At 38.3% G+C, this 13,255-nt stretch overlaps 2 protein-coding genes across 2 annotated transcripts in view; one reads left to right on the top strand and one right to left on the bottom strand.

Moving 5' to 3' along the window:
• iqgap2 (IQ motif containing GTPase activating protein 2) overlaps positions 1–13,255 on the top strand; it is a 116,639-nt gene that overhangs the window by 57,377 nt on the left and 46,007 nt on the right. The window contains exons 9-18 of the mRNA XM_034170111.1: positions 418–505; positions 661–824; positions 1,045–1,132; positions 1,874–2,037; positions 2,157–2,317; positions 5,001–5,125; positions 5,306–5,469; positions 10,507–10,597; positions 12,641–12,808; positions 12,975–13,117. Coding sequence (XP_034026002.1) covers positions 418–505; positions 661–824; positions 1,045–1,132; positions 1,874–2,037; positions 2,157–2,317; positions 5,001–5,125; positions 5,306–5,469; positions 10,507–10,597; positions 12,641–12,808; positions 12,975–13,117 — 1,356 coding nt within the window. The remainder of the gene's footprint in view (positions 1–417; positions 506–660; positions 825–1,044; positions 1,133–1,873; positions 2,038–2,156; positions 2,318–5,000; positions 5,126–5,305; positions 5,470–10,506; positions 10,598–12,640; positions 12,809–12,974; positions 13,118–13,255) is intronic.
• f2rl2 (coagulation factor II (thrombin) receptor-like 2) lies at positions 5,649–7,717 on the bottom strand. The gene is made up of 2 exons (XM_034170112.1): positions 7,368–7,717; positions 5,649–7,081 (listed from the first exon to the last, which is right to left on the bottom strand). The coding sequence occupies exons 1-2, from the start codon at positions 7,429–7,431 to the stop codon at positions 6,024–6,026; spliced, it is 1,122 nt and encodes a 373-aa protein (XP_034026003.1). The 5' UTR covers positions 7,432–7,717; the 3' UTR covers positions 5,649–6,023.

The raw sequence follows: 13,255 nt of genomic DNA, 5'->3' as shown, positions 1-13,255 counted from the left end.
GAACACTTCACAACTACAACTTGGAGACTTTAAATATTTGTTTACTTGTAATTTTCAAACCATATTGACAAATACACAGGATGTTGACTGTTATGCATAAGAGATGTTTCTAGTTTTGCTGTCTATGCACAGCTTCAGGAAGTGCAGAGAATTGTGCACTGCACTGTGAAAGGGGTTGGTTGCACATTCCGGACACATTCCAGGAGCTGCAGAGTCAGCTGTACCACATCAAACACTACCCATTTACACACCCTGTCTTCTTGCATCCTATTTTCTTGCCAAACTACTAAAAGGAGCCATCAGTTTCTGCCACATGGCTGTAATATAATATGAACATTATGAAACGTCGCATCGTAAACCTGAAACATTAATATGACCAAATACACTTTTTTTCTTTTTTTTTTACCTGTTCTGCAGCGATCCTCTGTTGCTACAGAAGAAAGAGATGTTTATGAAGAGTTCCTGACACAGCAGGAGATCCAGAACTGCATTGATTTTGTCAATAGTAAGGACTTTGAATATAATGAACATGACCCTCCCCTCAAAAAAAAAACAATAAAATAGAGTTTTGTCAAAGATAAATTTCATATTTGTTCCTGTGCTATTGTCAAAATTCTGAAGAAAATGAATCTGTCATACACATGTTTTCTCTATTTCCAGTCCAGGCGGCAGTTGTGCGGGTAAATCAGGCCGTGTCAAACCAGAATGAGGCTGCTCTGATGGATGCACTTCGGCTTGAAGCCCTGACCCTGCTGGGTGTTCAGGAGGCAAACTCCCACTGGTACTTGAAGAGTTTTATCACCTACTGCCAGCAAAAAGCAAAGGTATACACCGAAAGCTAAAGCACAGATGTTTTTCCATCTTATCTTTTAACTCTGTTTAAGGTATAACTAGTGAAACACATACAGAGTCCGTGGTACATATTATGAGTAATGAATGAATGAATTTATTTTATTTATTTCAAATCGAACACACAGAGGAAAAAAATGGCATGACCGTTATATTTGAATATATTTTTGGTGTAATTCAATTTTTCTGCTGCAGGATGGTGGTAAAGCCATTATTTTGGACAAAGAAGAGATTCAGAGCATTGTCAACTCTTGTAATGATTTTGCTGAAGCAGAGAAACGAAGTAAGCACTTTCATTTTCACCATGTGTATCGGTGTACATTAGTAAGGTGAAACTAGTCTGTTTTGTTTTGTAGAAAACACAAAATTGGTCTGTTTAATGAATACATTGATTGTGACTTAATTTGACAGGATTTTTTTCAAAGGCATAAAGCTGGGACAAAATTGTGCTCAAATTACAATTTGAAGATGATTGGTGAAATCAGCCTGCATGATATCCGCCTAGTGATTTGGTGTTTTGACTGGCAGTATAAATGTACAGATGTGTGCCACTGCCTAGGAACACCATTTTGTGGGTTTTTTTTAATGTTTGTGCCGAAATGAATCCACTAAATAAATATAAATAAATCACTGAGACCTGACATTGCTTTGACTTTTGATTGACTTAACTTCCCACTACTATTACTACTGGAAACTGTTTTGTCCCAGGCACAGATAAAGGTCAACCTCACTAGGTCAAAACCACTGAAGTTAACTAGTATGTCCCAAGCCCAAACACAGATCAACATTGCCAGGCCCAAAATCGCTGCTGTTATAAGGCTGAAATGACATTACATTTATAGTACCTGAAAACATCTTTAATTGAACACTAGTTAGATCATCAAAACACCACTGATATTCATAACACTATCAGCTAGTTTGTGCAAGGCTGACATGTAGGCCGAAATCACCACAGGCTGAAATCACTGTAAACGATATTTAACCTACTAATTTACAATACATAAGTGATATTTTTCATGGGCAGAACTCGAGGCAGTGGCAGCGATCAATAGAGCCGTTCGTCTTGGCAGTGCAGTGGATACGGTGGAGGAGCTGATGCACCCTGAAGCCCAACTGCCACTTGTCTACCAAACTGCTGCAAATCTCTATCAAGCTGAGCTCTTCAGTTTACAGCTACAAGGGGGGAGGGTAAGACATCACATTTGTCATTTGTAGTATGTTTTACATTTGTGGGACCTTGTTTTAATATGAATGCTACATGTATGTGGTAATTTCATACTTATGGTTCACACCACTATCTTTGTTAGTCTGGCCTGAGCCATGAAGAGTTGAGTGTAGCTGTGGAAATGTTGTCAGCTGTAGCGGTGCTGAATGAGGTGCTGGACACTAAAGACGCCCAGGCTGTGACTGAGCAACTGACCGACTCCCCTCTAGGCTTTACCAATATAGACCAAGACAATCTTAACAGGTAGGTGCTCTGCACGGCAGACAAGTGTAGATTGGCAACAAGCAAATGGTGTCATTAGTAGTGCTTGCTAGAGAAATGAGGCATAACATGTACAGTAATATAGCCAGTTGTTTAGCATAATTACCGTACTGCCTTTGACCAATTGATTTGTGTCAGCTCCACTTGAAGTTATTTTCTCATCACCATGTTGATATTTGTGCTAGTAGGAGAATGTTTGTAGTAATTTTGTCCTGTGATGACTGTTTTGTAGTCACTGTAAATGTCATCGGTATGCATTCATCAGTCGTAAAGTAAAATAAAATTTATTGATACCCTGATGTGAGAGCTAATTACAGGAGCAAAAGAACAGAAGAGTTTCATGGTACTGGTGTTCTTTTGCTTCTTCATTCTTCCTTTATTTCTTAACTGTGACTGGGGAAATGGCCCACCTGGCCAGTTTACAAAAGATCACTGTCAGCCTGATATGTTTTAGATTTTTTTGTGTATGTATCTTGACTATTCACATCAGTAAACCATTGCAGTAGCAAAAGAAAAAAAAATGCAAAATCTTACAAAGTCTGCCTAATTTTTTAGTCAAACTATCGAATCTACAGTTAATATATGTTGCAGTCGCTTAACAGGTGAAATTTCAGTAAAACATGGACTTGTTTTTCGATAATGCATCTTGAAAATCTTAGTGAGTTTGGGAAAAATCTTGTTTTGAGTCATATCTGTCATGAAACTCTAAGATTTCTAAATGTTATTAATTGTAAAAGATGTGACAATTCCCAATAGAAGTAAAATAAAGCTCAAAATGAGTTTTCTCAGCAAATAGTATTTGTTTTTAGCTTTCTGGTTTGTAACGAATGTGATACGCGTTCTGGACCAATTATCATGGTAACCGGTCTAATATGGGAAAATATGTATATTGTGAAGTGTGCAATATGAAACAGTTCAGATCATATGTAAAAAAAAAAAATTATGAAAATTAAAATGTTGGAAGATTCTGAATTAATTCTACAACCCCTGGCAATAATTATGGAATCACCGGCCTCGGAGGATGGTCATTCAGTTGTTTAATTTTGTAGAAAAAAAGCAGATCAGAGACATGACACAAAACTCAAGTCATTTCAAATGGCAACTTTCTGGCTTTAAGAAACAATATAAGAAATCAGGAAAAATAATTGTGGCAGTCAGTAACGGTTACTTTTTTAGACCAAGCAGAGGGAAAAAAATATGGACTCACTCAATTCTGAGGAATAAATTATGGAATCACCCTGTAAATTTTCATCCCCAAAACTAACACCTGCATCAAATCAGATCTGCTCGTTAGTCTGCATCTAAAAAGGAGTGATCACACCTTGGAGAGCTGTTGCACCAAGTGGACTGACATGAATCATGGCTCCAACACGAGAGATGTCAATTGAAACAAAAGAGAGGATTATCAAACTCTTAAGAGGGTAAATCATCACGCAATGTTGCAAAAGATGTTGGTTGTTCACAGTCAGCTGTGTCTAAACTCTGAACTCTAAAGGCAAACATACTGGTAGACCAAGGAAGACATCAAAGCGTCAAGACAGAAAAGTTAAAGCAATATGTCTCAAAAATGCACAACAAAATGAATGGGAGGAAACTGGAGTCAACGTCTGTGACCGAACTGTAAGAAACTGCCTAAAGGAAATGGGATTTACATACAGAAAAGCTAAACGAAAGCCATCATTAACACCTAAACAGAAAAAACAAGGTTACAATGGGCTAAGGAAAAGCAGTCGTGGACTGTGGATGACTGGATGAAAGTCATATTCAGTGATGAATCTCGAATCTGCATTGGGCAAGGTGATGATGCTGGAACTTTTGTTTGGTGCCGTTCCAATGAGATTTATAAAGATGACTGCCTGAAGAGAACATGTAAATTTCCACAGTCATTGATGATATGGGGCTGCATGTCAGGTAAAGGCACTGGGGAGATGGCTGTCATTACATCATCAATAAATGCACAAGTTTACGTTGATATTTTGGACACTTTTCTTATCCCATCAATTGAAAGGATGTTTGGGGATGATGAAATCATTTTTCAAGATGATAATGCATCTTGCCATAGAACAAAAACTGTGAAAACATTCCTTGCAAAAAGACACATAGGGTCAATGTCATGGCCTGCAAATAGTCCGGATCTTAATCCAATTGAAAATCTTTGGTGGAAGTTGAAGAAAATGGTCCATGACAAGGCTCCAACTTGCAAAGCTGATCTGGCAACAGCAATCAGAGAAAGTTGGAGCCAGATTGATGAAGAGTACTGTTTGTCACTCATTAAGTCCATGCCTCAGAGACTGCAAGCTGTTATAAAAGCCAGAGGTGGTGCAACAAAATACTAGTGATGTGTTGGAGCGTTCTTTTGTCTTTCATGACTCCATAATTTTTTCCTCAGAAATGAGTGATTTCATATTTTTCCCTCTGCTTGGTCTAAAAAAGTAACCGTTACTGACTGCCACAATTATTTTTCCTGATTTCTTGTAGTGTTTCTTAAAGCCAGAAAGTTGCCATTTGAAATGACTTTAGTTTTGTGTCATGTCTGTGATCTGCTTTTTTCTACAAAATTAAACAACTGAATGAACATCCTCCGAGGCCGGTGATTCCATAATTTTTGCCAGGGGTTGTATAATTGGTGTTGGTCACTTAACCTTTTAATGGTTCTCTTCCTCAGGTACGCTGACACACTTATTCAGCTGCGAGCTGAGAGTCTTGCTAAAGGCCAAGAGTTCCTCATGTGGAATGATGTTCAGAAGTGCATCGACACAGTCAACATTCAAGTTCATGAAGAACATGAGAGTAAGATTGTCCTGTACATTAGGTTTTGTTTTACGTAGTGACACTTGTGCCTAATCCTGTGAAAATGAACGCTACTTTACATCAGTTAAGAAGTTGCAAATGGGTTTATTATTAATTTTATCATTAGTCAGTTTTACGTACATTTTCATCAATTCAATAATTGTTGCCTTATTTCTCAAGGGGTTATCGCTATAGCTGAGATCAATGAGGCTCTAAACTCTGGGGATCATCAGCAAACACTTGCAGCTCTTCTTTTACCGACAGCGAAGCTGATGGGGGTCAACCCAACCACAGCTAAACACTACCATGATGTCCTGCAATACACAAAAATGCTTCTCTGCCAGGTACTCTGAGTCACGATTAGATTATTGTACAAATATCAAAAATTCTTACTCTTCCAAAACCTTGTGGATGCACAATATGCAAAGATTATGACTGAATAAACAGGGTTGTGATAAGTTATAAAGTTGATCTTTTTATTGAACGTGTCGCATAAGAAGCCCTGCAATTACTGGCATAGCTCTGTGAAAATGAGATTTAATGTAATTATTTGTGTACATATGAATTGAGAATGTCGAAGAATGAAAGTGAATGTTTTTATAAGTATTCTGTATGAATATAAATATTATCTACATTCTCTCTAGCAGTCTCCCAGTGTATGTCTTGTAAGATGCTCACAAAGTCTGGGAGTTCATTTCCAAATATGTGACAGATGTGAAAAATAATTGTTGCATAACAAAACTGTTATATAGGATCTAATAAAATAGCTGTAGTATTCTCATTAAATTCAAATAGTCATGTTATAATTTAGTTTGTTTTTTTTTCTCATTTATATTTCCATGTTTTGTTCAATGATTGATCCGGTGGGGAAATGTCTCTTATTGGTGCACATGCAGTCTCACATTAATACAGCAGGCCTCTGAGGAACCCTGTGGAGGGAGATGAATTGTACTTCTGAGGCTATTGTCTTTGACATAAGAATACACAAGAAAGGGTCCAGACAGCTGTGGAAGCAGCAGAGACACATCGCTAGCCTGTAGTATCCATAAAGTCTGTCGTCCAAAATAGACAACAGGTTGATGTAGTGGGTGATGTGTAGGATGCCACTAGGTGAGAAACATACCATAAAGATAATGAAAACTAAAGTGGTGACTCTGATAAATGGTCTCCAGTCACAGCCAGATTGCCGAAGATGGTACACCACTGCCACATGTACACCAATACAGATGAAAAAGGGCATTAGAAAGCCCACACAAACCAGAGTCAGTCTATATGGCATCAGTGGGAAATGGGTACTTTCTTCTAGGGGAAGCACGTCATGGCAGGTTGTGACTCCCAGCTGGATAATGTGGTAGCTCTGCCTGACCAGGAGCTCAGGTGCGACCGCCGCCCCAAAGAGAATCCACAGAATGAAGCATGTCCACACTGCCAGTGCAGTCTGAGACAGCCTTCTGTACAAAAAAGGTCTAACAACAGCAAGGTAGCGCTTAACACTGATGCATGCAATGGTTTGAGCTGAACAGTACACATTGCCATAAAACAAGGCTGTAATCAACCTGCAAGGGATTTCCCCAAATATCCAGTTGTTTCCGCTGACATGGTAGTGAACTCGCAGGGCCAGAGAAAGCAGCAGCAACAGGTCAGACAAGGCCAGATTCAGGTAAAGAAGGATTGTGGATAAGGATTTTTCTGCGAGTCTGACTCTCAACAAAGCCAGGATATAGGCGTTGGAGGGGATACCCACCAGCATGGTGAGGATATATGATGATGGTATGATCCAGGTGCTGAGGATCCCTGTGGTATAGGCTGTTACAGGACTTTCTGGGGTCACGAGGAGATGAGGTATTGTACTTGGAAGGGCTGAGGCCAGTAGTCTGTTTGTTTTATTAAGTTTGTACGTCTTCCCTTTGAAGGTTTTCGGTGAAAAACTTGATGTGTTTTCAGTCTTCTCTGTTTCTGGTTAGAAAAATAAATGTTAGGAATTAAATTCAAAATAACATAAAAATACTTATCTGTTGAGCCAAAATGGTGTCATCATTCTTGTTGCTTTGTAAAGGAAACATGCAGTAATACAATAGTACATAATTAAACAGACTTTAAAAAAAAAGAATTTATAATGTTGGCATTCTAACTCTTTGGCAACATTTTATCAATTTAAAAGATCTTTGATTACATAAAAATTCACAATTTTTTAAAAAAAATGCTACTTTCTTATTAAGTTATGATGATTAAATATAGTTACCATCATGTTGAAAGGTTTGCAAGGCCATCAGACAGATGAGTAGTCCAGGAATAAGGTCTGCCATATTGTTCCCAAAAAACTGTCCAAGAATTTACAAAGTAGTCGTTCTCTGGTGCTCCTCGTGCTGCTTCGATTTGGTATCTTCAGAAAACTTAAATCTATGCTTATGAAAGTTTCTGTTTTGCATCTCTGCTGTGCAACACCAATACTGTGCTGTCTTGTTAAGCTTCCCAGCAGTATGTGAGAGACACTCCTGTGTGTTCACAGTGCAGTGAGCATGTTTCCTGTCTATGCTGGAAAAACTAAACTCCCTTCTGCCCAAATGAGACCGCCCAGTGACTCACTGGGGTGGGAGGATTCTGCGTTCCCCATTGAACCCTTCAACAGCTGTGATGTCGAAAAAAATTTCTGCTGATAACAAATTATTCAGTAATTTATTTATTTAAAAATGGGAGTTTTTTGGTTGTTTATGTCATCATATTTTAAATCAATAGGGAAGTGAGAGGGGTTTTCGGCTGCTGATCTGGTGCAAGTGTTCATGTTCAGTCGCCAATTTCCTCCTTGTTGAATTTGAATGAGGCGCTGGGCCCATGCCTTGGCAATAGAAGATCATTATTTATGATCTGAGGTCTGCAGTATGTAGTGTCCACTTTGGCAGTGTCATGTTTAATTGCAGTAACACACTTCTGTCCTGTCTGTTAGTTAGCAATGTGGAAATATGGGTGTGTAAAGCAGCTTGTTGATCAGTATGTGTGTCAAACTTGTGTTTCCTGTATGACATGTACACAAATTGGACACCTTATGGAATTAAGGAACCACTTGTTCATGGGTTCAAATCCCCGCCTGACTGGAAAATCACTAAGGGCCCTTGGGCAAGGCCTTTAATCCCCTATTGCTCCCAGTGTGTAGTGAGCACCTTGTATGGCAGCACCCTGACATTGGGGTGAATGTGAGGCATTATTATAAAGCGCTTTGAGCGTCTGCTACAGATGGAAAAGTGCTATATAAATGCAGTCCATTTACTTGTGCACTGCCTGCATGGATCCACAGGTTGTAGATTGGATAGTATTTATAGAATAGGTAGCTGACATTTTTCAAGGGTAGTAATAAATTATGCAAAGTTTCTATAATGTTTTTAACTGAAAGTGCAGGACTTAAAAATGAGAAAGTTTTGTGAATAATTGTGTTTATTATTTGGCACATTTAGTTGACGTCATGTTTTACAACTGGAAAGGTTGAGATATTTCCTTTGTTCAAAGCTTGTGTGGTTATTAGGGACTGATTAATGGTGATATCAACGGCCATTGTTCACGTTTTGTTTTTTTTACCTAATATCTCCAAAAATATTAGTCCTATCAACTTTCCGTTTTCACAGCATTCATCCTTGACTCAAAATACATAAGCATACCAAACAGCTAATGTCACTTTTCTCCAGTTTCTCTGTGATCGAACGTCTTCATACATTATTCCACACACAGGCACACACGCACGCATACACGTACACAGAGGTCACTTCTTTTAATATATTGATTGCTATACTGTGCATGATTGGATACTGTATTTGTCACCATTCGGTTGATATAAAAGAGTATGTATCTACTTCTCCAAATATAGTTTTGTTGAGCAGTTTGCTACAGTGTGAGAATAGAAACAAAATAGCTTTTCTAGACTCCAGGAAACTTTATTTGTAGTTGTTACATGGGAAATGATTGCTAAGGGCTCTCCCTGACCCCCATCACTGTGGTAGACCACTGGGAAATACTGGCTGCTAACTGATTCTGCTGTGCATTTTCCAGCTCTTATCCTCTTATTCACTCCCGTTGAGTGCACAGGAAATCTGTGTGAACAATTCTTCTTCAGACTGGGTTGATGTTTTCATCTGCTGTGCGTTTTATGTTAACTTCCTTCCTGCTAGCCCAGTGGTCACAGATAAAGTTTTCCAGATCCCAGAGTTTTCTAAAATTAACCTGAGAATAAACACATACCCATTGCTGGGAAAGCATTCTATATAAACATTTGTTTATTCTTCTTTTGATATTTGGGAATGATGTGCAGCTGTGGCAGTCTGTGTAGCTTGAAGAACGAAACTACTGCATGACAAATTAGATTAGATATTCACTGAAACATGTCTTTTTGTCTTATGCCACTGCATTTTGGAAAGGAAAATATTAGCTATACCTAACTACATGGGGATTTGAATAAATGGAATATTGGAATTACTGCTTTCAGAATTTAAACCTGCAATGCTGATAATTTGTGTATACCAAATATATATTTATTGTGGCTTATTAGTTAGGGATATGAAGAAAAGTTTGCTGATTCTGCCAAAAAACCCTACTGCTCCCGGGCAACCACAAATTACAATAATCGATACTCTGTTCAATAACATGAGAAGTCCTTAGAGGTTTGTGGTGAAACCTGATCATACTCACATTTCAACTTATCCAAAATCACTGAGAATGTCCAGTTAAAACTGAGTGAAAATTTAAATGAAATTTAAAACAAATAAAGCAAGCATACTGATGAAAGCCAATTCTGAAAATGTTAAGTTAAAATATCTGATCAACCCTGAAGTGTGGGACAGGTCATTACAATTTTAATGCCACCCAAAATATTTAAAATGATGTAATCAGAAGTCACAATGTCATAGAACTTCAGTTCCTTTCAAAGGTTTCTATACCCATATTTAACTGAGCAGTATCCCAAGGATTGATCACCTTTGGCCATCATTACGCTGAGAGGTGTTTGCACTCTTCTTGTGCACCGTCTGGCTTTCCATGTAATTTTAGTTTTATTTTGACCCATGTTTCACTGCTCATCCTGGAGTACAAGTGGCTTTGATGACTTGTATACAACCAGCCACAAGGGGGTGACATACATTTGGGCTTCACTGTCTCATTGTCCATATTTATTTTTTCCATGAACGAAACTCTTCATCCACAAAAATCTCTGCAGTCTTAACTCCATAAGGAAGCTGCAAAAATTTTGGACTGGGATGTTCTTCCAAAGATTAAGTTAAATGATTTATAATACCAGTTGCTGTTGTGTATCTCTACCTGAACCATGCTCTGTATGCTAAAGGTGTAGGTGTTTCACTTAGAAAAAGAAGAGAAGTGAGCTTGTGCTTCTGTCTGTTTAGAGCTCTGGAGACGAGTCTACTGTATTGTGGTTGGACCAAATCCAAGAGGGCATACACACAGCCAACCAGGATGAGGTTGAAGCTCTTGCATGTATGTATACACAATTTAAATTCATTCCCCCACATTTTTTGAACCACGCAAGATTTGAAATAGTTTATAGTTTATAATATTAGTCACTTGAACATAATCACAGGCTCACTTGGTTGTTGTTGTACATTGGGCACAGAGGCTATGTTGGTCTATTTTTATTAAATGTTTGATTATTCTCCAGAGGGTGTGCATTATTTTCCACTATCAGGCCAACTTTGAAATCAACAGATGAGCAACTTTTCATGTTAACTGTCTCAGGGTACAGTTCATGGTTACTCAATGATATGTGATATATTGATACACTTCATTAGGATACTTTCATATTCAGCTCGGATAGTGTTCAGACCCGTTTTTCAAATTCAGCTCATACTACACACTTATCCAAACTCAATCAGGCTCAAGGTGAATTCTTTGCAGTTTCACTAAAACTGTGTCGGCACCATACAAGAAAATGCAAGTGTCAAAAATTATCGTAGTTAAAAAGAGCCTTTAGAACTGTGTTGACCTACCTTCAGTGTCACCATGCATGCCACTGTGATCAAGGGCATTGGTGTCCTCCCTGCTGGCACTGGCCTCAGTGTCTTCACCCCATGCCATCTCCGGCACTGTCCAGGACCACTGTTGCTTTGGAGCTAGGACGCTCTCATAGGATGGCATCGAACTCCTCAAAGAAGGGGCAAGAGATGCTGTTTCTTCCACTTCTTGCATTGGGAGCCTTCACCTTTTTGTACTTGGCCTTGAGGTTCTTGCAGTCTACTCATACCCATACGTTGCTGGTGTGGCAGCGATGTCCTTGAATACATCCTCATTCCGATACATTTCGTCCAAACTGTTTTGCATTTCCTGCTGTCCGAACAGTGATATGAGGAGTTTTGTCTCCTTCAGCAACCAGAACAAACTTGAAGTGGATTCTTTCACAGTCATTTCCAACTACTACCAAAGACAAACAACACACTATACAAAGTTTAGGCACATACGACTGACTCCTTCACAAACCTGGAAATATGATGTTATGATCCCTGAGCTAGCCGGGTTGAAGCCACATTTGTTTTCAGACCTCAGTGAATCCAGCTGAGCCCACCTCAGAGAGGCCGAATCCGAATATTGGCATTTAGATTCAGAAAAAAATCCTGTCCGGCTTAAGCCATATTCGGTCCATATCTGACTTAAGATGATTTGCTAACTCCAATCTGAATGAGGTCTAAATCCAACATACTATTAAGTATTTTTATTTTCTGTTCCTTTTCTTTTCAGTTAGTGATTGTGATGTAAATCAGACTTTTCACGATGCATTAAACATTAGTTTTTGTCACAATAGTATTATCTTGAGTTACTGCATCCTGTGTTTCTCTGCTGTATTGGTCCTTGCACAGTTTTTTTTTTTTTTTTATTATATTGATTCAGTATTTCCCACAGATTTTTTTTTAAACCCTGTGGTACTCACTTAGTGGGTGGGGGGAGAAAATTAAGTTCTCAAAAGCAGAAAAACTATATTAAACTGAAGTGCTCATTATTTATGTAATCCTACCATAGGAGACATTTGTTGGGCAGTGTTCAACTTTAATGTTGATAGGAATCAAAATCTGTTGAGCAGATGTTGGATTCTGATGTATAATGTCTTCTGTCAAAATTCTGAGTGCTAACTTTAACTGACACAGACAGCAACTATTTATCAGGGGTTAAATTAGCATTTTTAACACAGTGCTAACCTCCAGTAAGCTCAAAGTAATCATAAAAACTGCTGGTGCACTGATAAATCATTCTAAGAAAACAGTTACTTTACAGAAGATTGTGGGGGGGGGGGCTACCCAGAATTAAAGCACTACAGATATGGCAAAGTGATTGACATCCAAATTAATGGATTGTGGTATTTATTTATTTTTGTTAATTTAAAAAAAAAATTGGTGGTGCTGTTTTTATTATTTATTACTCTTGTAATTTCCTCTTGTTAAATAATTCTGTTATTTTACATTACAGTTATTGTTCTGGGTTTGCGTTGGAGTCCTTAGTTCCTTTTGCTTAATTAATTTTTTATGCTTCTAGTGGCTGAAGCCATAGCAGATATTAACGTGGCCATGAATGAGGGGGACTCCCATAATACATTGCAAGCCTTGCAGGTTCCCAATGCACGGCTTAAAGCGGTGCTTTCTGAATGTGCCAACACATACCAGGCAGAGCTGAGACAGATGCAAGAAAGTGGTGCTACAAAAGGTAACTTTCCCTAGTTCCTCCATTTGTACTAATGTACATAACCTATAGGATAGAAAGTCACCAAATTATTTGATTTTTGTTGTTGTTGATATTTGTATACATTCTAAGGATAGCCTCTTGTCACATGATTTCTGAAGAGGAATACCTATTTTTTTTAACCCCTCAGGTAGCATTGATAGTGTGTGGGTAAAACATTGTATCAAAGACCGATATGACTTCTTCTATAACCTGGAAAACAAAAAAGGCACTTGGGAGGAACCTGAAGGATTTTCACTCAATTGCAGCCATCTCAGCAAAGAAGAAATCCAGGTTCACACTGCTGTACTTTTTTACTGTAAAGTTTGTAGTTGCCTGCTCTTACATAAAGTTTTCTTACCTGCTAGTGATGTAATTAATTTTGTTCAGAGCATATCTTGGTTAAATATTCAAAGTGACATTGTTCCCTCT

This window comes from Thalassophryne amazonica, chromosome 5, assembly GCF_902500255.1.
Source record: "Thalassophryne amazonica chromosome 5, fThaAma1.1, whole genome shotgun sequence".
In the NCBI taxonomy this organism is placed as follows: domain Eukaryota; kingdom Metazoa; phylum Chordata; class Actinopteri; order Batrachoidiformes; family Batrachoididae; genus Thalassophryne; species Thalassophryne amazonica.
The sequence above is the reverse complement of the archived record's forward strand: the minus strand, read 5'-3'. Positions and strand labels throughout refer to the sequence as shown.

Excerpts from the sequence above, each read along its gene's own strand:
- f2rl2 (XM_034170112.1), bottom strand. The coding sequence starts at position 7,431 with ATGGCAGACCTTATTCCTGGACTACTCATCTGTCTGATGGCCTTGCAA. Across the intron at positions 7,082-7,367 it reads GCAAACCTTTCAACATGATG|AAACAGAGAAGACTGAAAAC; the intron begins GTAACTATATTT and ends TTTTCTAACCAG.